The sequence below is a fragment of the Callospermophilus lateralis genome, chromosome 2 (assembly GCF_048772815.1).
Source record: "Callospermophilus lateralis isolate mCalLat2 chromosome 2, mCalLat2.hap1, whole genome shotgun sequence".
NCBI lineage: Eukaryota > Metazoa > Chordata > Mammalia > Rodentia > Sciuridae > Callospermophilus > Callospermophilus lateralis.
Window position 1 is genome coordinate 206663585 of NC_135306.1, and position 20007 is coordinate 206683591.

The window sequence follows — 20007 nt, forward strand, 5'->3', positions numbered from 1 at the left end:
GCTCTGAGGCAGAGGCTTCAACACAGACTTTCCACCCAGGGATCCAAGGCCTCCACTAGCCACTTTAACCAGGGGTGACGGAGACAGGGCGGTGACACCAATGGCACTGTCATCGCCTACTGTGAGACCTGGAGCTGCTCAGGGAGCAGGCATTCTGACCTCGGTGGCGCAGTCACCACTGCCCAAAAGAGCCAGCATGTTGCTGCCGCCCTCCCTGTGGCCTGCCCTGTGTGTGCACATGGGTCGCCTGTGGTGTTACGTGGTGCCTGTCCTAGGTATCACCTGTCATGTGTGGGTGTGAGTCTCATCCACGTCCCAGGGGCAGCTAGGTGGATGTGGGGTCCTCGTGGGGACCATGACCCTGGTAAGAGGAGCGGGACTGAAGCCGCACCCTCACACTACGCCACGCACCTGGGTCACCTCAGTCTGCTCCACACTGGAGACTTGGTCCTTCAGCATAATGAGCTTAGAGATGAACTGTGACATCTGTAGATCCACTGTCCAGACATGTCCCCTCCCCATGTTCACCCAGCACACCTAGGACCCACGTCCTTCCAAAAGGCACCCACCCTGCATCCAGGTGTCCATTAGCCCAGTGTCTGGTCACCAACTCCAACTGGAGCTCTGCTGGAATCCCACCAGGAGGAGGTTGCCACCTTCTAGAATGCTCCCTTCCCCGGCAGGTACTGATGGGACCTGGAAGGACTTGCTATGTGACAGTGTCTGGGTCTGCTTGTCACTGAAAATTTGCAAGCGAAGCAGGCTGCTTTCCCTCAACATGTAGACAACATCTCCTCTCCTGCCGTGCCCTTGCAGCTTAGAGGACCGGTGCTGAGGGGCCTACTGCCTCTTTATGGACTGTCTGTGGTTCAGATGGGAGGGGGGCGCCTTGCAAGGCCACAGCACCTGGCTTCAGGGCCCACTAGAGGCTCGAAAAGGCAGTGGGGGGCAGAGAGAGGAGTGGGGGGCCACAGAACATGGGCAGGAGAACCCAGGAGACCCAATGCTAAGGACGGCGTGGAGGGAGGCAGGAGCGAGGGTCTGGCCTTTAGCCAGGGGCCCAGGGGCTTGAGCGGGAGTGGTGTGGCCTCAGAACACCAGGGAAGAAGCCACAATCCCCCACGGCGCCCTGACTCCTCACCCTTCAGAGCTCTTCACAGAGGGGTCAGGTCTTTATCTCAGTGGGCACCTGCAGATGCTTAACACTGCCTGGTGCGCCACCAGCTTCTCAGCTGAGGCTGTGGCCCGGGACAGTGACCAGGTGTACCTGGGCTCAAGTCACTATTTCCCAGGTCCATACTTGGACCTTGAGAGCTTGTTTGGAGGTTCTAGCAGGGGAGCGCAGCTACTCGTATACCCTTGACCGAAGAACGGTCCTCCTCTATCGGGGAAGGTCGTCCTCTTCGACCGAGCACGCAGCTTCGGGAGGGACGCACATGGAGCGGTGAGGGAGGAAGGGGACACCCGCCTAGCCAGCCAGATCAGCCGAATCAACCCTGGCGATCAATGGGGTGACAGATGTCGCAGCCAGATCGCCCTCACATCCCCAGGTCCATACTTGGCACAGGATGACCCCCAACGTGACTCAGAAGTGGAACCTGCCCTCAAAGGTGTCCCCGGGAGATTGTGGGCCAACATGCTGCAATAGACAAACAGGGCTAGGGCCAGGCTGCCTGCCACCACAGTGCCCCAGGGGCCGGGCCAGCCAGGCACACACCCCAGGCGCTCTTCATCCCCCTGCACCCTCGGCCAAGACCCCCCAGTCAGGACAGTACAAAACTCTCTTTATTGCTTATTTTCTATAAAAAGGCGGGCTCTCATAGGAAGTACAAAGCGCGAGTCACAAGAGTCACAAGCGGTCCAGGCCCGCAGCGCCCCGGGCTGGGGTGGGGTCCAGTGGCGTCCCTCAGGGCTTGGGCTGTGCTTGGACCCTAGGCCCCCCCCCACCGCCGCGGTTCCAGTGGCCCCGGGCTCTGGGGTGGCTTCCGGACCCAGATGACAGAGGGCGCAGGGCTCCGGGACCGGCTACCGGGCCGGCGAGCGGGGAGGCGCGGTCCGAGCCGGCGCCCCGGGCCTCAGTGCTCCTGGGGGCCGTCGCCCCCCAGCGCCTGTTCGTAGGGGCAGGGCCGGCGGCAGGGGGCAGCTGGCTCCGGGCCCGGGCGCGGCCCTGCCGCCTCCCCCTCGGCGCAGTCCCCGCCGCCGCGCGCCCCCTCCGCGTCGCTCTCGTCCGAGTTCTCCTCCTCCAGGTAGCGGTAGCCCCGCACCTTGTGCTGCGGCCGCGGGATGCGCGGCTGGCGCGGGGCCATCCCGCGCCGCAACTTCCGCTCCATCCACAGGTACGAGGCCACCGCCGCCACCAGAGTCACCAGCAGCACCGCCAGCTTAGCCTGGGCGCAAGGGAGCCATGAGGGCACCGTCCTCCCCTGCTCCCAGCCCAGCCGCACCTGCCCCGCTGCCTCGGGCCGGCCCCAGGAGCCTCTGCCCTGCGCCCACACCTCCAGGGCACCCTCCGGAGGGTCCCGGCACTACCCTGGTTTCCCGGTTAAGAACGACTATCCCTTTGCCTCGCGGATAGATAAGATTGGGTAAAGTCTGAACCAGGCCCGACCCTCTTTGACCAGGGCTAGGATTACCGTCTGTCCCCTCAACACAGCAGGCCGCAGTCATGCCTTTCAGATTTTTAAAACTGTAACCCACAGTCAGAGAACAACTGTGCAGCCTAACTTGGCTCACAGACTCATATTTGCATCCCTGTTTTGTTTGTTTCTATTCTACTTCATTTTTTAACAATGTTGGTCAGGACCTGCTAAACTGACCTGCCATGATTAAGGAGCATGGGTGCAGCTCAGTGGGACAGCACTTGCCTAGCATGCTCGAGGCACTGGGTCCCATCCCCAGCACCACAGAAAGAAAACAAGCAGAGGAGCCCTTGCAGGCCACGGAGGGAGACATGGAGGAAGACAGATTCCGGGAACCCAGGAACCCAGTCTGAATAGGTGACCAAACAGGCCACAGGAAGACAGCTGGGATACACCCACAGGAAAGCACAAACTATGGGTCCCTACAGAGATGGGTAAACTGAGGCTGACAGGAGAGGCAGTAAATGGGGTACTGGGTTGGGGGCCACCCAGTGGGCTGAGGAAAGGGGTCCTTGGCCTGGGGCTTGGCCCAGGGAAGTGGGGGTGGGGCACAGAGTCCCTAGCCCCACCCAACCTCACCTTCATGGGCAGACTGGCACCCAGGTACACCATGAAGATGGCCACCGCCTGCCACCAGTGGTAGATGGTAAAGATGAAGTCCTGCCTCTCCTTGTCCTCGTACAGGATTCCCAGGAGTGCTGCAAACAGGCGGAAAGGACAAGCAGGATGCAGGGGTCACCTGGTGCTGCTGATCTCCCCCTGGGACTCTCCTAGGCCCTGCACTGGTCCCTTTCATGAGTCCCAGAGCACCCGGGCAGCACTTATGCCAGTCCTTGCCTGCCCTCTAGAGGAGGCCCTGGTTACCCTGCTGCCCAGGGGAGTTGCAGAGGAGAGCTCTATGCTCAGAAGTCAGGGCCTAGATCTCAGGTGCACAGGGCCAAGAGCAAAGGGACTGATGCTCTTCCTCCTCAGGGACCGGGGAGGGCCAACTATCCACATCAACCAACTTTCTACAAATTGACCCTGACGTGTGGGAGCAGGGGACTTGTTTCCCAAGAACCCTCCCAGGTGGAGGGAAGAGTACTGACAGGGAGTCAGGGGACTCGGGCTTGAGCTTCAGGACCGGAAGGTGAAGGTGGGGGTTCAGAGGTGCAGAAATGTGGATATAATTTGGCTCCGAGGGCTATTTGGGTCAAGTGAGTTTATGCATATTCTATGTTGTTAGAAGTTCTAAAGAGAAAAGGCCAGTCTGGCACCTCACAGGTACTGGGGAGATACTTGCTATTAACACCTCTGCCAGGCTCAGGGAATGAACACTCCTGTCCTGGGGCTCATGGGTGACATTAAAAACCGTTAATGGCTCTGGCACACCAGAACAGATGCCAATGTGGACTACCCACGTGGCTAGACCCATGTGTACCAGTAATTCCCACTGGCAATACCCCCTCTATACAGAGGGCATCACACAGCTGAACTTGGGCTCACTCTGCCTTCTGCTAATAGGGCCCCTTTCCCCAGGGACTCATCCCTAGCAGCCCAGACCTGGAGATTGCTAGGCGATCAGGTTAGGATTCATGCCTGTTCCTGTCTCTGCTCCACAAAAAGGCCCAGATCTGGGGCCATATTTATGTCTCAGTGGTAGAACACTTGGCTAGCACGCATGAGGCCCTAAGTCAATCCCCAGCATCCAGGAGGAAGAAAGAAAGGGCCCAGGTCTACACCTTCGACCTAGGATATGGACAGGGCTACCTGCCACTAGTCCCACCGTGCTAGTCCCTCGAGCATAGACCGCCATCATCTACTCCAGTGTATGGAAACTCTATGAAGGCAGCCCCACCCCTGTGATGAGGAGGAGGTGTCCCCGCTGTGTTTTCCAATTTCCCTGAAGACTGGGCACACCCACCCCATGTGTCCACAAGATCTCACCCCACTCCCTTGGTATCTGCAGGGCTCAGTGCCCACCCTGAAGTATCAACAGAATGTCCATACCCCCAGGGCGTCTGGCTCTTCTTCTTCTGTGCCTCCAGTGTGGGTCTGTGGGACTTCCTTCCACCCCTGAGCTGCCCACCTACCTTTCTTCATAAAACTCCATGGCAGATCCCCTGTATGTTCGTGTCCATCCCTGAGGTGCCATGTCTCCCAACCACCCACAGCGTGCCACAGATCCTCCCCCGCAGTCATCCCAGTGTCCATGGCTGTACTCACTGCTGAGTCCGGTCTTGTTGAAGGCACTGCCCACACCCCAGAGGGCAGCTGCCACATAGAGGACCCAGCTGTGTTTCAGGGTTCGAGGTGCAGGGGCCCAGAAAAAGAGGCCAAGAGTGAGCAGCAGGTGCAGCCCTGCCCCAGTGACCAGGAGCACTGAGCGTGGCAACCACAGCCCCAGCAGACCCAGGACCGAGGCAGCTGAGGCACCTAGGCTGTAAGCCACAAGGAGGTAGGCCAGCCGCTCCAGCCCAACGGAGCACACTCCATAGCCCTGAGGGAAAAGCAGAGTATTGAAAGTCTGACAGCCCAGGCCCTGACCCTCCCCATACAAATGTCACTTTAGGCCACACTTTGTCCTCTCTGGACCTCCTGGGAACTAATTTTCTCCAGGGCTGCTAGGAAGGTTCCAGGAGAACTGTCAATACTGAAAATACTTGGACGGTGTCCCCAGACACTAAGGGCTGTACCCTACATAAAACCAAATGGTTTATGGAAATCATCCCAGTTCAGCTTCAGAGAGATTAAAGTAACTTGCCCAGGGAAAAGGAGAATAGGGACAAGGAAGGAAGAGAAAGAGAGAGGGAGGTTCTTATACATATTTATACATATGTACTTTTTTTTTTTTTTTCAGTTCTGGGGAATAAACTCAGGGGCACTCTATCACTGAGCAACATCGCAAACCCTTTTTACTTATTTTCTTTTTATTTTTTGAGACAGGGTCTCACTAAGTTGCCGAGGCTGGCATCAAACTTGGGACCCTCGTGCCTCAGCCTCCCGAGTCACTGGGATTACGTGCATGTGCCACCATGCCCATCTATACATATATACTTTAAAATATGTGTATTTGGAATTTAAATTGAACTGGATATCCTGCCTCTTGTTGGCGACCTTATGCAGGCTGTACTTACCAGGGCGAGACCCGTGCAGGCAAAGAGCACCTCAAAGCCACTGTAGATAAAGAAGGGCACCAGGTGGCGCAGGCGGAAGTCACGCACGTACTTGAAGGGCAGCTGGAAGATGTTGCCCCAGCCCACGCTGCGCAGGTCGATCTCCTCGGTGGGCCGGTAAGCTGCACCGCACAGCCCCAGCACCTGCCGGCAGGAACTGTTTAGAGGTGACCAGCCAGGCACCCGGCTCCACCCCTGGGCTTCAGCCTCACCGCAGCCCAAGGCCCCGCCCCCAGTAACACTCATGGGCTTGGGCCCCGCCCCGGGACACGCCCACAAACCTCGCTTTCTAGGCCACGCCCCCATCCCCGCCCCTCAGGCAACGGCCACACCTCCACGCTCCTCCGGTGGACTTGGACCTTGCTTACCAGCCCCCTCCTGATCCTAGGCACCTCATATCCACGCCCCCGGAACTTTAGCTCTGCCGTCTAGTATCGCCCTCAGACTTGAGCCACATCCTCCAGTCCATGACCCTGGGGCCGGCCCCAAACCCCTCTCAGGTAGCACTAATCTCTGGGATTCCAAATCCAGCCCGGGTCCCTAGGCGTAGACCCGCCTCCTGGACTCAGCCCTGGCTTGCAAACTCGGCGCCTCCAGGCCTGCCCCCTCGGAGGCCACAGCCCTATGACCCTCCCCTGGCCACACCTCCAGGCAGCGGGTCCAGGCCCAGACTGTTTTCCAGGCTGTGCCACTCGGTCCCAAAGACCCAAGCTTAGCCCTCTGGCCCAGCCCCAGCCCGGGCCGCACCAGCAGCATGGCCAGGAAGGCCACCGCCATGAGCACGCTCTCCACCACGATGAGGTTTCGGCTCCGCGGTAATGTCCGCAGAACCGTCTTGTTGAAGCCATTAAGGATGCCATGGCTGTTGGTGCCTGGGAAGAGTGGGTGGGGACACGGTGAGTAGGACCCGCTGTCAACCCTACCACGAAGAAGTGCAGCAGCCAGGGGACCGGCGAAGGTGGTGCCCGCAAGGAGCGCTCCCCTGGGAGGGTGGGCAGTCCACCTCCATACATCCACCCCGCACCGACTGAGCCCTACCTGCCTGCCTGGCCCCAACGGAGAGCTGGGCAGTCTCAATCCAGGCGGCCTTCTCTGCCCGCCCCCACCGCTTAACTACCTGCTCCTTCTGGGTCCTGGCCTTTCCCACCAAAGCGAAGGGATGCCGGGCTTCAGCCCCGACCCCTGTGAGTGAGGGCTCAGTGTCTGCTGGGTGACTGGGTGGGGGGAGTAGCAGGCCCTGGGGAGCCCCCACCCCCGTGAATACTAACCGCAGCTCTGCACGTTGTACAATGTGTGGTTCAGGTCATACAGGTAGTAGTTCAGGAAGTAAACCATGGGCAGTTGGGCACAGGCAAAGCTCAGCTGTGGACAGGAGGGCCGTTGGGGCCAGACTCAGGCACCAGCCAGGCAGGAAGTCCTGGCACTGTCTGGGCACAGACTTGGGGAACTAGAGCCCTCCCCCTACTGGGTCAGCCTGGTGGCGGGTTGGGGGGGGGGTGCCCAAGAAAGGAGGCTGGGAGGAGATGAGGTCTCCGTCACTAGAAGCAGGCAAGTAGGAGTTGGCTCCAGAAAGGATTAGAGGGTTGAGAAGACGTGCAGTGGGCTCCCATGTATGAGTTCTGGGCCCGGGACATCACCCCCCCCCCCCAGTGCGGCGCCTGGTGCTCACATGGAAGAAGCTGTAGAAGATGGCTTGGAAGACCAGGAGGTAGGGTGCGTGGGAGCCCCGCGGTGGACGCTGCTGAGGGCCCTGCTCATCCTGCTCCTTGTAGTGGGAGTACTCATAGTACTTCTGCGACATCCTGGGCCACAGGAGTACAGGCTCACCTCAGCCCTGTCTCTATGGCAACCCCACTTCTAGCACCCCGAGCTATGGGCTGAGCATCCTGGTGAGGAAACTGAGGCCCAGAGCATGGAAGGGGCTTGCCCAAGAGCCCCCAGCTGAGGGTGGCAAAGCAGTCAAGGCTCAACCAGGTCTCCAGCCTCCCAGCCCGCTGCCCCCGACTCACCTGGTGATATAGTTGCCCATGGAGGTCCAGAGAGGAACGATGGCCATGCCCAGGGCCACAGCTGAGGGCACCAGTGTGTAGTAGCGCTCCCAGTAGTTGGTGGAGACAAAGAGCGCATAGATGCCCACGGCCAGGAACATCATCCACTTGGTGCCAAAAAACCTGCAGACAGGGGAGGGGTGCTGGTTTCCCAGACCTGCGGGGACAGCCTGGCCTGAGACCAGACGGCCACGGCCCCGTATCCCCGCTTCAAGGCTGTGTGTGATGGAGAGAGCCCTGGCCAGAGATGGCCAGAAAGGGCCCGAAGATGGAGTCTCAGGTTACAGATGCCGAGTGGATTGAGACAGGCCACTGTGCCTGCACACCTCGGTTTCCACAGCTGTGATGTGGGCAGGACCCAAACTACAGGCCTCTTGTGGTCATGGCAAGATAGAAGGATAGAAGTCGGCGGCTGTGGGTACAGCTAGCACTCACTCCTGTCCTGGCTGACTCACCAATCTCCCTTTCTCCTCCCAGGCTTCTGAGGTGACTCTAGGGCCAGTGACATATTCAAAGGGCTCAACCAGGCTAGGATGAGAGAGAGAACGGGCCTCACGCTGTCAAGCGCCTGAGTTGGAGCCTTGGTGCCCCTTCCTCCCTGCCCACTGCTCTTGGGTTCCACTGTGGTCAGTGGGGAAGTTTTCCCTTCTCTGGGTCTGGGGAGAAGCCACACAGTGACCATGGAAGGGACTTGATCAGTGACAGGGTAAGGACCCAATCAGAGCACGGAGGCTCATCAGCCTAAAAGCCCACTCCCAGGGTTTTACTTATGCTCCTTAGTTCTTTCTTTGTCTTGACTTCCAGGAAGCTCAAAGCTAAACAGTTTTTGAACCACATCTCCAGCCCTTTCTTTCTTTCTTTCTTTCTTTTTTTTTTTTTGGATAGGGTCTGGCTAAATTGCTGAGGCTGGCCTAAAACTTATTCTCCTGCCTCCACTTCAGCCTCTCAAGCCCTGGTCATGGCAAGATTACAGGCCCCGCTTGTTATTTTTAGTTTGCAATATAACAGACAGGCAGGCTCCTCTTGATCTATTTGAGGGAGGGGCAGTTTACCAAAAAAGCACATTTTGATGGAGTAAAAAGTAAAATGTCAGCACTCATTCTTGCAGGAGAGGATGTGGTTTAAAAATTGAAACAGTCCGTGGTCATGAGCATCGACATGACCCTTTGGAAAGGTAGCCTGGTGGTTCTGGCCAACGGTGAGCACCTGAGTTTAGAGTCACTTGGCCAGCATTCAAACCTGAGGTCTGCCAGTTACTGCCTGTGGGATGCAGTCAAGTCTTCTCACCACAAGTTTCCCTCGTGTATGGGAGCAGCTACCCTGGACTGTTGGGAATTTAGCTCCTACAGAGTGCCTAGCACATAAAAAGCAAAATAAAGGCTAGCTGTAATTATTTAAAGTAATAGGTTTCTAGACCTGAAAGCATTTCATATGCCTTTGACCTAGTGAAGACACTGCTGGGAATTTAACCCAGGGGAAAACAAAACAAAAAAAAATTAATTTTAAAAAGAAGGAAAGAGCCGGGCACTGTGAAGCCACCTGTCACAGGAAGCTGAGGAAGGTGGATCACAAGTTCAAGGCCAGTCTGAGCAATTTAGTGAGACCCTGTCTCAAAAAATAAAAGGGTTGGAGGTGTAGCTCAGTGGTAGAGCACCCCTGGGTTCAATCACCAGTACCAAAAAAAAGAAAAAGAAAGAAAAGAAGTAGAAGAGGAGGAGGCCAGACAGACAGACAGCCTGGCAGTGCATGGCCGGCAGTCCCAGCTGCTTAGGAGGCTGAAGTGGGAGGGTTCCTTGCGCTCAGGAGTGAGATCAGCCTGGCCAACATAGCGAGACTCCTACCTCCACAGAAGAAAGAAAAAGAAGGAAAGAGTGTCAAGCACAGAGGAAGCGACCATGTCCAACTGAGGGCCACAGCTGGTCCCCATCTCTGCAGAAGACATGGCCCTGGCAAAAGCCCTCATTGTGAAGGCTGCAGACGAGGCTCAGATGTGTCAAGTGAAAAGAAAAAAAAGAACAAGAGCCAGGCTTGCACACACGTGCTCTGGTGACAACGAGGTGGACTTTATCCACTCGTGCTGGTGGGACAGAGGACGTGGGCCATTTACTGTAGGGCTTAGGAGGAGTTTCCTTGTTTATGATTTCAGTTACGGTGACACTGTTCAACTGTGAAAAGGAAACTTAAAAACAAGGGAACTAAAACCCATCTACTCTGCCCGCGGGCCTCCTGGTCTCATCTGGGAGGTGCTGTGGGTGGGATTTCTGCACTGGCCAGGAGACTGGGCCACATGCCTCTAAGGCTGGGAAGCTCCTGCCCAGCCATTCCCCTTTCTATGCCAAATGTCCCCTCAACACCAGTCACAGCTGATCGGGCCAGGAGTGGGTGCCTGAGCTTTGCCCACTGACGGGAGCCTCTCCCAGAATCCACAGCCCAACTCAGAAGGTCACTATGGGTCTGGGCCACCACAGAGCCCATGAGAGGATGCCATGTGGGACACAGGCCAACAGAGGGCAGAAGCCTGCTTGAATCTCTTGCCTGAAACCAAATGTGCCCTAGAAGTGGGGACAAAATTCTCCTTTCCTCCGCTACACCTTGGTTTCCTCTCTTCACTCTCATCCTCCTAGGGAGACACACTTCCTCCCCAGTTCCCTGTTTCTCCCTGCAAAACAATGGGCCAGCCGTCTCTGCACCCTTGGAGACAGGGTGACAGCCCAGCCCTCACCTGATGAGCACCGGTGTGTAGAGCAGGGCAGCGATGGGTGTCACGTTGATGCCCATCAGCATCTTGCTGTCGATGTCGGGAAGGCCCATGTTGCCGTACTTCACCTCGCGGTAGGTCTCATCGTAGTGCAGGATCAGCTGCATCTGCAGGAGGCCTGGGGACAGCGGGCAGCGTGGAGGGAGCGGTCTGGCTCCCGGGGCAACCTAGCAGAGGCGGGAGGCAAGCCTGGCAGGGGCTCCAGTCACCCGAGGGGTTCCCATTCCTACCGGGAGCGGAGGAGGCAGGGAACCCACCCCCACCCATCCCCACGGCTCTGGCTGGGACCTGGGGACACGGGCCTGCCAGGAAGCCCCTGCTTGCCCCAAGTGAGGCCGCTGCAGCTGCAGCTACGAGGGCGATCTACCGGGAAGTGAAAGGGGAAGGAGAAGGGCTGGCCCAAGGTTTCTCTTTCCCTGAGCGCGTCGGGCGAGGCCAGGGTCGCGCGGCGCAGCCGGGGGAGCGGGGCGTACCCAGGTAGACGCCGTAGGTGAGCATGCCGCCCGCGCTGGCGGCCAGCACGTTCTTGAGCACGCCGAGGCGCTTGCGGCGGTAGTAGCGGCGCTCCTCCTCCTCCTCGTTGTAGTTGGGGTACGCGCCCACCAGCTCGTCCAGCTGCGGGCCAGCACGCGCTAGCACCGGCTGGCCACCCGGCCGCCCCGCGCCCCGCGCCCCGCAGGGGACCCTGCCCTGCGCCGCCCCGCGCCCCCGGCCCCCCGCTCACCGGGGCCTCGCACCCGTCCGCTGCCCCGAGTTGGTCCTCGTCGCCCTGCGGCCCCACGGCCCCGGCCACCGGGTAGAGCGGCGGCTCCGCCTCCATGGCCAGACCCCGGACTGACAGCGCGCCCCGCGCCTCCGCCGCCGCCGGCCGCTTCCTCCCGGGGCCCGCCCCGCGCGCCGGCTCCTCCCCGCGGGCGTGCCCGGGTCCCGGAGCCGCCAGGGACTCCGCCTCCCGGAGAAGAGGGCGAGTTCGGATCCCGGCTCAGCCACTTCCGGCTCCGTGCCTTTGGGGACGAGTTCCACCCCTTCCCTGTTTCCTTACCTGTAAAACGGGGACACTGGGCGCCACTCCCCGGGGACTATGGCGAATGACCAGCTAATGCGAAGCCTTGACTCCCCCGCGGGGCTCCCCTCCGGCCTCAGCTCTGCGAATCCTGAGCTTGGGGAGGGCGCAGGGTGGCGGGACTGTGGCTCCCCTAGTCTCTAGGGGTGGCCTAGGGTGGTCCCACCACCGCCCGGAGGGTCCAAGGCGCCGGAGGGTCCAGGGCCCCCGGAGCCCATGAAGTTACCACCCTGCGGCCACTGACATTCCACAGCCCTGCTGTCCACCTGGCTGGAACCACCTGGGAGACCTTTTAAAATATCCAGTTCCCTTGACCTCCTGGCTCCTCCTGGTGCCTTTCCTCCCTGCTCCTCCCAGAAGGGCCCTTCCCAGCCTCGGCTCTCAGTGCCAGAGGCCAACCCTGAAGACCATGCACCTGGGCTTCTGGGGTTTAATTTCCCACCAAACCAACTGCTCCCCTCCTCCCCCTCATGCCGTGTTGGGCACATACTAAGTGACCAGTAAGTGGGACCGGATGGATGGATAGTTAACAAACACCTCCCCCAACAGAAGGGTCAATGGGAAGTCTGGGGACTGGGGACATGGGTATGTGAATTTACAGGGGCTCAGGCTTTAAGATAGCAACACTTTATCCAGGGACACCCAGGTGCAGCTGTGGGAAACAGAGGTGAACTCCTGCCGGTGGGTGCCTAGAGGTGGGAGCCATACAAGAAGCAGGAGAGAGGGCAGGGCTCAAGGTGCCAGGGCTCAAGGTGCCAGGGCTCGAGGTGCTGGACAGGAGGAAGTGGGAGAATAGAGATGCAGTGGGTTCCTGGAGCCAGGAAGCTGTGAGGCTGTGGCCAGAGTGGATACCAGGGCTCAGTGGGTGATGACAAAGTGCAGGTGTGGCCAGGGTGGCCTGGAGGTGAGTGGCCATGGGCTGGGGTGGTAGTGTGCTTTGATGTCCCAGGAACACTTGGTCCTATAGAATTCAGGGGACAGGCATGTTCCAGGAGGCAGAGAGATGGTTCCGGGTATGGCTGCAGGCAGTGGGCAGGGGTGGAAAGGGCAGTTTGGAGACTCCAAGGGAGGGGGGAGGACAAGCCTCTACCTCCCAGGAGGATACCCCCTGAAACCGTGCTGAGGATGGGCTGGTGGGCCTGAGCCCAGATCAGCTCCTAAGGTCCCTGAGGCCTGCGCTTATCCCTCCGCCAGCCCCTGGATAACTGCCCACATGCTCTGGGGCCAGCAGAGGTCTCAAGACTATCCTCTGAAGTTGTCAGACCCTCACAAAAGGGAGTCCAGGGCCATAAGGAAAGAGGGAGCTGTCACCCACACATGCCTGTGCTCAAAGCCATTACGGGACTCTGCCAGTCAACCTCGCACAAAGACGCTTGGAGGACAGCCGCCTGTCCAGCCTTGGGTGGGCACTGGGGGTATTGATTCTTGTAGCTGAGGATTATTTTAAAACGATCATAATTCTCCTCATTTTACCTTTAAAATTCTTCACCTTCACTTTACTGGATCTTGGGTTCATATGACATTGAATTGGTGTTATTTAGATGGACACCAGAAAGAAACAGAGGCGAGGGCCCTCCAGCCATGGAGCGAGTCCCAGGGTGTCCCCCAGCCCTGGCCCTTCAGTCTTCTGTGGCCATTAGTGTGGGAAGCCCCTCACCTCGCCCTCCACATACCCCAGGATTTCCTCACCTCCAAATAGAGAGAGGCACAAAGGAATTCTGCAGACAGGAAATCAGATGGAGGGACAGCCTAGTGGCCAGGGGGCACAACCTTGGGTCAGAGCAGATGTGTAGGAGCTTGTGGAAAAGGAGACCTTACACCCCTAGATGGAGGGGGCACCAGGCTGGAGACACAGGCAGGATGGGGTGCCCGGTGTGACCACAGGTCCACGGAAATCCCATGGAGAGAGAAGGAGATGACTGACCTCCACCTCCGTGGGGCCAGGAAGCTCTAAGACACAGTCTCTTGAAGCTGCTGTCCAAGCCCGCAGTTTGGAGGTGTGGCCAGGCCTCTCACTCCACTGCTCAGCCAAGGAGAAGTCCTCACGGGTTTGTTTCAAGGTAGAGGTGCATTTCCAATGTCCCAAGCACAATGTGTCATCCAGGGAACTCATGGAACAGGACTCCTGACCCTTAATGGGGAGGAAGGGGGAATTCCCTCTTCATACCTTTTCAGTGAAGGCCTTCAACTGATTGTATAAGGCCCACCCACCTGGTAGTAGAGCACTTGCCTAGTACGGGCAAGGCCCTGGGTTCCACCCCAGCACCACACACACCCCAAAGTCTACTGATTTAACTGTCAATCTCATTCCCAAAAAGCCTTCACAGCCACATCTAGAGTAACGCTGGACAAATATCTTAACTGCAGCCTCGCCAAACTGACATCTGAAACTAACCATCACCGACCCCCAAGACGAAATGGAGAGGAATGTGTTTGAAGAAATAGAAGCAAAGAGAAGGAAGGAGATGAACGGGACGGCTCCAGGAGGGGAGGTGGGCCCCCAGTGAGAAAGACTCCAGAGTCCACACACCACGGTCACCTCCCCGTGCCCACCCCTCAACCTAGGGACGGCTCCACTAGGTGCTGCCTGTCCATGGGTGACCCCACCTTTAAGTTTTCAGAGTTATTTAATTTAAAACCCTTGTTACCTTGGAATCCTCCAGAAGTTCATTTGTAACTTCTCACACTAAGTTGGCGTATTAAAGTGAACTCCTTTTTTGTTTTACTTTATTTTTTGGCAGTGCTGGGGATGGAGCCCAGGGCCTCCCACGCCACTGAGCCGCGCCCCAGCCCTAACGCCCTCCTTGTTTTCTTTTTTAATTGGCTCATTGTAATGACACACAACAGTGGGATTTGTTATAATATATTCATACGGGCACACAGTAACACATAATTTGGTTAATTTCATTCCCCAGTACGTCCCCTTCCCTCCCTCCCTCCCCCATCCCCCCTATTCTGCTGGCCTCCCTTATATGTTTTTTTGAATTTGTTCCAATTAGTTACACATGACTAATTAGAAGCAGGGGTGTCAGAATGCCTTTTGACACACTGTACACAAATGGAGCTCAGCTTCTCCTTCCTCTGGCTGAACATGGTGCAGAGTCACACCAGGAGTGTAATCATATATATTTATAGAGTAATAAGGTTCTGTCTCGTTCTGCCGTCCTTCCCATCCCACAGCCCCCCCTCCCCTCACTCCCCTCTGCACAATCCAAAGTTCCTTCAACCCCCTCCCCCCTATGGATCAGCATCTGCCTACCAGAGAAAGCATTCGGTCTTTGGTTTTTTGGGGATTGGCTTATTTCACTTAGTATGATGTTCTCTGGTTCCGTCTATTTACCTGCAAATGCGATAATTTTATTTTTCTTTAAGGCTGAGCAATATTCCATTGTGTATATGTACTACATTTTCTTTCCATTCATGTTGAAGGGCACCTAGGTTGCTCCATGGTTTAGCTATTGCGAATTGAGCAGCTGTAAACATTGACGTGGCTGCTTCATGATAGTTTGCTGATTTTAAGTCCTTTGGGTGTATGCCAAGGAGTGGGGTAGCTGGGTCAAATGGTGGCTCCATTCCAATTTTTTTTTTGAAGAATCTCCCTACTGCTTTCCAAAGTAATTGTTCCAATTTTCAGTCCCACCAGCAATGTCCAATCATATTAAATTTAATAATATTTATGTATTTATTTTGGTACTGGTGATTGAACCCAGGGGTGCTTAACTACTGAGCCACATCCCTAGCCCTTGGATGTATTTTATTTAGAGACAGAGTCTCACTGAGTTGCTCAGAGCCTCGATAAATTGCTGAGGCTGGCTTTGAACTCTAGATCCTCCTGCCTCAGTCTCCCCAGCCACTGGGACTACAGGCTGCACCACAGCACGCCCAGTTAGCTGCTTTCATTTTTAAATGAACACTGACACAAAATTACAAGTACCGATGACTCAAGTTTAGTAAGAAATAATTTTGGTCTTGTTGGTGTCATCATGTGGTGACAGCCTATGGATTTGGCTCCTGCAATGTGCCGACGTTGTGGTGGGGAGTGGATCCTGGGTGTGCTTATCTAGAGACACGGGGTCTCAGGGTCTCACTGGGCTGTTGAGGCTTTGAACAGGCTTTGAACATCCTCTGGCCTCAGCCTCCAGAGCTGCTGGGGTTAGAGGCTTGTGCCACCCCCCACCCCCTCCCCCTTGACTTTTGGTTTCTGATTATTGTGGGTCAAAGGGGGATGCTGGCAGAAAGCAGAGGCGGGGGGAGAGGGGCTGGGCATTGCCACCCCCACCCCTGCTTCTGAGCTCTGGAGTGAACACGGGCAGTGACTTGACTCCTCCCTGGTCCCAGGGTCCCCTGAGGGGGCCCCTGTGGTTCAAGATGGCGCCAGAGCCCAGACTCCCTGGGATCTGATGGCGTCACTTCCTCCCCTTTCCCTGCTGGTACCAGACAGGAACCTCTGACTCGGTGACCATGGGAATGAAACAGTGCCATGCTTGGGGAACACACAGGCGAGGTTTCGATAGGGGCTCAGCTGGGGGGCAGCACTGGCACAGGGCACGGCTGCTCCCCGAAAACCAGGAGATGCAGCTCCAACGGCCTGGCGGGCAGGGCAGTGGGCGGGACTAACGGCCGGTGGTTTGGCACTGGGGCCAGTTTGGGGGACACAGTTCTGAAAGATGTTTTTTCTTGCACCAGATTCTGGCCACCGGGCCGTTGCAGTCAACCTGTGCAGGAACTGTTGGGTCACCCCTGCAGCCAGTGCCGCCATCCTGGGTGAGCACTGGCCTCATGGCTTCATAGCCTTACGGTGGGGCTAAAGGACTGCGGGGCTCAGGCTGCATAGCTGCTGGAAAAGCCCAGGGCTGGGCGGAAGAGAACATCCGCTCCCGCAGCCAGGGTGTCCTCAGGCAGAGCCCGGGAGAATCAGACCCTGGCTACTTTGTCTTACACCAGAATCCAACCTGACAGCGTCTGTCTCTGGCTCCACAGCCACCATGTCCACATAGACATCTGTCCACACTGGGGCCATCAGTGTACCAAGTGCCGGACAGTAGAGGTGCCTCCCCTCCAAGGTATGGGCCTCTTGCTGGTTCACCGACATGGGCAACAGCACCTCTGAAGTCCAGCCCATGGGCCAGCTGACAGTGGGCTCTGTTGTCACTAGTACACTCACTCAGAGCGACACAGTCCTTGGGGTGATTGCCCACTTTACACCCATCCCACCACGGGATTCAGGCCACGCACCAAGACTTCAGCGGCACCCATGATGGCCTCCAAGGCCACCAAAGGGCATGCACAGCTGTCAGCTGCTTCTCCATCAGGACGTGGAGGGCTCGCAGCCTTTCACACTGGACACCAACGTCCCAGAGTCTGTCTCAGCCATTTGTATTTCTACCATAAGCCCCAGCTAAATCCTTCTCAGGTTACAGGCACAAGTAAGCCCGGAGGTTGTGCAGGATCAATGACATGTAGCACCTGGGGTCTCTGGCCCCCGCCGGCTCCTGGCCCACCTGGACGCTCTCGGCCCCTCCAGTGCTATAGGGCGAGTCTCGAACCTCTCCATTTTAGGGCAGTGCACATGTTGTCCACCCCTAAAGCTCACAGGTCGGGGCTCTGCTGGCCTCTGTCTATATTGTCTTCGAAGCTCGGCTTGATGGGCGGAATGAGGGAGCCTGGTGGCCTGGCTAGGCCCTGCTGGCTGCTGCCCGCCCAGGAGCCACGGCCACTGCTGCTCATTACCACTGAGGGCCTGAGGGGTTGATCCCCCTCCCGTCCTCCTCATCAGCCACGGGGAGGCCGAGAGGGGCTCTCCAGGCACGGAGGTCCCCCTCCAGCGACCGGGCGCTGGTCTCAAGTCCTCTTCCTTATCTTGCACCTCCCTCATCTTGGTGGGCTCTCTGAAGCCACCCCCCTGTCTGCTCAGAGCAGGAAGGGACATCCATCCCGCAGTCCAGCCCTGTGCGTGGGCTCCCCGTCCTCTCTCCATCCCCTTCTCCTGGCCATGGGCCACTGCCTGGGCTCGGCCGCTGGGTCCACAGTCCACCAGGTCCTGCTCACCCCCAGGGCAGTAAGAAAACATCCCAGCCACTTGCCTCCGAGGGGCCGCCCCGGGGTGGGAGCTCATGCTCCTAAAGGCTTCTGCCTGCTCCCAGGGAGCCCACCTGCCGCATCCCGACCTTCCTGGGGAATCCATGCCAGCAGGGTGGAGAACCCGAGTGCCACAGGCTGCTGTTGCCAGGGGGAAGGCACAGAATCCTGCTGGCCACGCCCGTTGTCAGGCTGTGGCCCAAGCCAGGAGGAGGGTGGGGCCCTGGAAGTTGAAAGGAGAAGTGAGGCAGTTGGGACGTAGACCAGCCCTGCCATCACCTCCATAGGCCTTCTGGACGTGCAGGTCAGCAGAGAAGGTGCGTCAGTGGGCGTGTGTCCCAAGCAGAGGCTCATGACCTCGAGACCCCAGGCTGAACCAGGGTGTCTGTGACCTTGGCTACAAACTAAAAGCATAGCCCGTGGGAAGCCTCAGCGAGGCAGCCTGCCTGTGGCCATCGTGGGCCGACAGTGGGTGACGGGCCACCCCTCTGCTCACTGAGTGCTGGCCGGGGCCCAGGCACTGCGCCCTGTGGCCTCTAACTCTGCACCCCAGGGAGGGTCACAGTGGCCGCAGGGGAGGCCCACTCAGTGGAAGGCCACAGGGCTGGGCCTCAGGGGACGAAGCAAGCACACCCACCTCCTCGGGAGGGCAGGGAGAAGGGCAGGAGCACAGCCACATTCATTGAGCACCTCCTGTATACCTGAGATCCGGGCAGGTGCTTTCCCGATGGGCTCCTTTTGTCCTCCCAGGAGTGAGGTGAGGACACCCAGCAGGTGAGCTGAGCAGCCTGTCTGCAGGTGAGACTGGGGAGCTCTGGGAAGGCCGGAGACAGGCTCAGGTGGCGGCAGGAAAGGAGGATGCTGGTTCCACCCGATGCCACACCCTTGTCCACTCTGCCCTCCCCTGCCCCTTGCCCCTGCCTCAGAGAGAGGACAAAGGTGGATTTTTTTTTTTTTTTTTTTATTGGAGACTGAACCCAGGAGTGCTCCCCACTGAGCCACGTCCCCAGCCCTTTCTACTCTTTGACACAGGGTCTTGCTAAGTCGCTGAGGCTTTGAACTCGTGGTCCTGCCTCTGCTGCTGGGATCACAGGCGTGGCCACCACCGGGCCAGCAGGGTCTTTCCGTCAGATCCTCTGAAGTAAGTGCCAGCGTCTGTGGCGCTGCATGGGCAGGCCAGGCCGAGGCCGGGGGCGGGGTGGCTGGGGCGGCACCTCCTCCTGTGTGGCCACAGCAGAAGGGCCACCAGAGGAAGAGGGCTGCTGGGGCGCCCTGGACCCAAGGTCAGGCCCCACCTCAGGCACCTCCCTGGGCCTCCGCTGTCCGCTGCAGATGGGGGCTGAGGGTGGGTGAGGAGGGAAGGGCAATGGGGAGGGCCAAATCTAGGGACCCTGGCAGAGGACGGTGGGACCGAGCCGGTCTGGAAGGCAGCTGGTGGGTCTGTCAGGGGCCTGAGCCACCTTCCTGTCCTGGAGTTTGGGAAGTGGCTCTGGCCTCCTCCAGGTCGGGTTGGGGCACTTGAAATGTCAATGACTCCAGTCCCACCTGCAGGGATGGAGTTATTTCACCCTCGGGATCCTTGGGCATGTGTCACAGTTCCGTATCCCTCTAGATGGAAATACAGAGGCACAGGAAGGTTAAGACACTGACCTGAGGTCGCACAGACAAGTGTCAGGACCGGGGCTGGAAACCAGCCTCTGTACCAGGTGCTGAGCTAAGTGCTTCACCGTGTCAGCCGTTTACCTTGTGGACACCCTGGGCCTGCTCTTGCCTGTACACACACGAGAACTCCAAGACCAAGAAGCAGGTGCTACCCAGTGAGGGTGGGCAGATCTGTCTGGCCCAGACACGTGAGCTTGGCCACGGCAGGGAGTTCGAGACCTCTGGCTCCCCCGCACCAGATGTGCAGGCCCAGGCAGCTCCAAGAGTGACCCCTGGAGGTCCTGCCCAGAGGCCCCGATTATCCTGGCCTCAACCGTCAGGCCCACTGAGCCTCTGGACCCCCCTCTAGGGGCAAGGAGAAGGGTGGGGTGCCTCCCACCCCAGGGTAGAGGGGCCTCCACACCCAGCACAGGTGGACCCTGTCCCAGGAAGGCACACCTCCTCGGGAGCCCCCTTGGGAGCTGTTTCGAGCCGTGCAGGGAGTCTCCTGGCAGCTCTCTGGTCAGAGAGGGTCTTTAGGATCCTGCACATCCCTCTCACCCATCAGGACCTTCCCAGCTGGGCTCCCAGTTTGCTGTGTGGCTTTAGGCCTGAGACTGCTCCT

The 20007-nt window shown here is 58.2% G+C and overlaps 1 protein-coding gene across 1 annotated transcript; it reads right to left on the reverse strand.

Moving 5' to 3' along the window:
* Nucleotides 1–1763: 1763 nt before the first annotated feature.
* Unc93b1 (unc-93B1 regulator of TLR signaling) lies at nt 1764–11468 on the reverse strand. Its single transcript, XM_076844837.2, has 11 exons — nt 11325–11468; nt 11074–11215; nt 10565–10718; nt 7804–7965; nt 7464–7596; nt 7063–7156; nt 6542–6666; nt 5756–5938; nt 4845–5118; nt 3219–3337; nt 1764–2387 (listed from the first exon to the last, which is right to left on the reverse strand). Exons 1-11 carry the CDS (start codon nt 11418–11420, stop codon nt 2076–2078), a joined length of 1794 nt encoding a protein of 597 aa, XP_076700952.2. The 5' UTR covers nt 11421–11468; the 3' UTR covers nt 1764–2075.
* Between the last annotated feature and the right edge of the window lie 8539 nt (nt 11469–20007).

Bases quoted from the DNA above. Each gene is read 5' to 3' on its own strand.
- Unc93b1 (XM_076844837.2), bottom strand. From the start codon at position 11,420: ATGGAGGCGGAGCCGCCGCTCTACCCGGTGGCCGGGGCCGTGGGGCCG. The intron at 11,216-11,324 runs GTGAGCGGGGGG...GCTGGCCCGCAG, and splicing joins CGGACGGGTGCGAGGCCCCG to CTGGACGAGCTGGTGGGCGC. The intron at 6,667-7,062 runs GTTAGTATTCAC...CACTCTTCCCAG, and splicing joins GTACAACGTGCAGAGCTGCG to GCACCAACAGCCATGGCATC.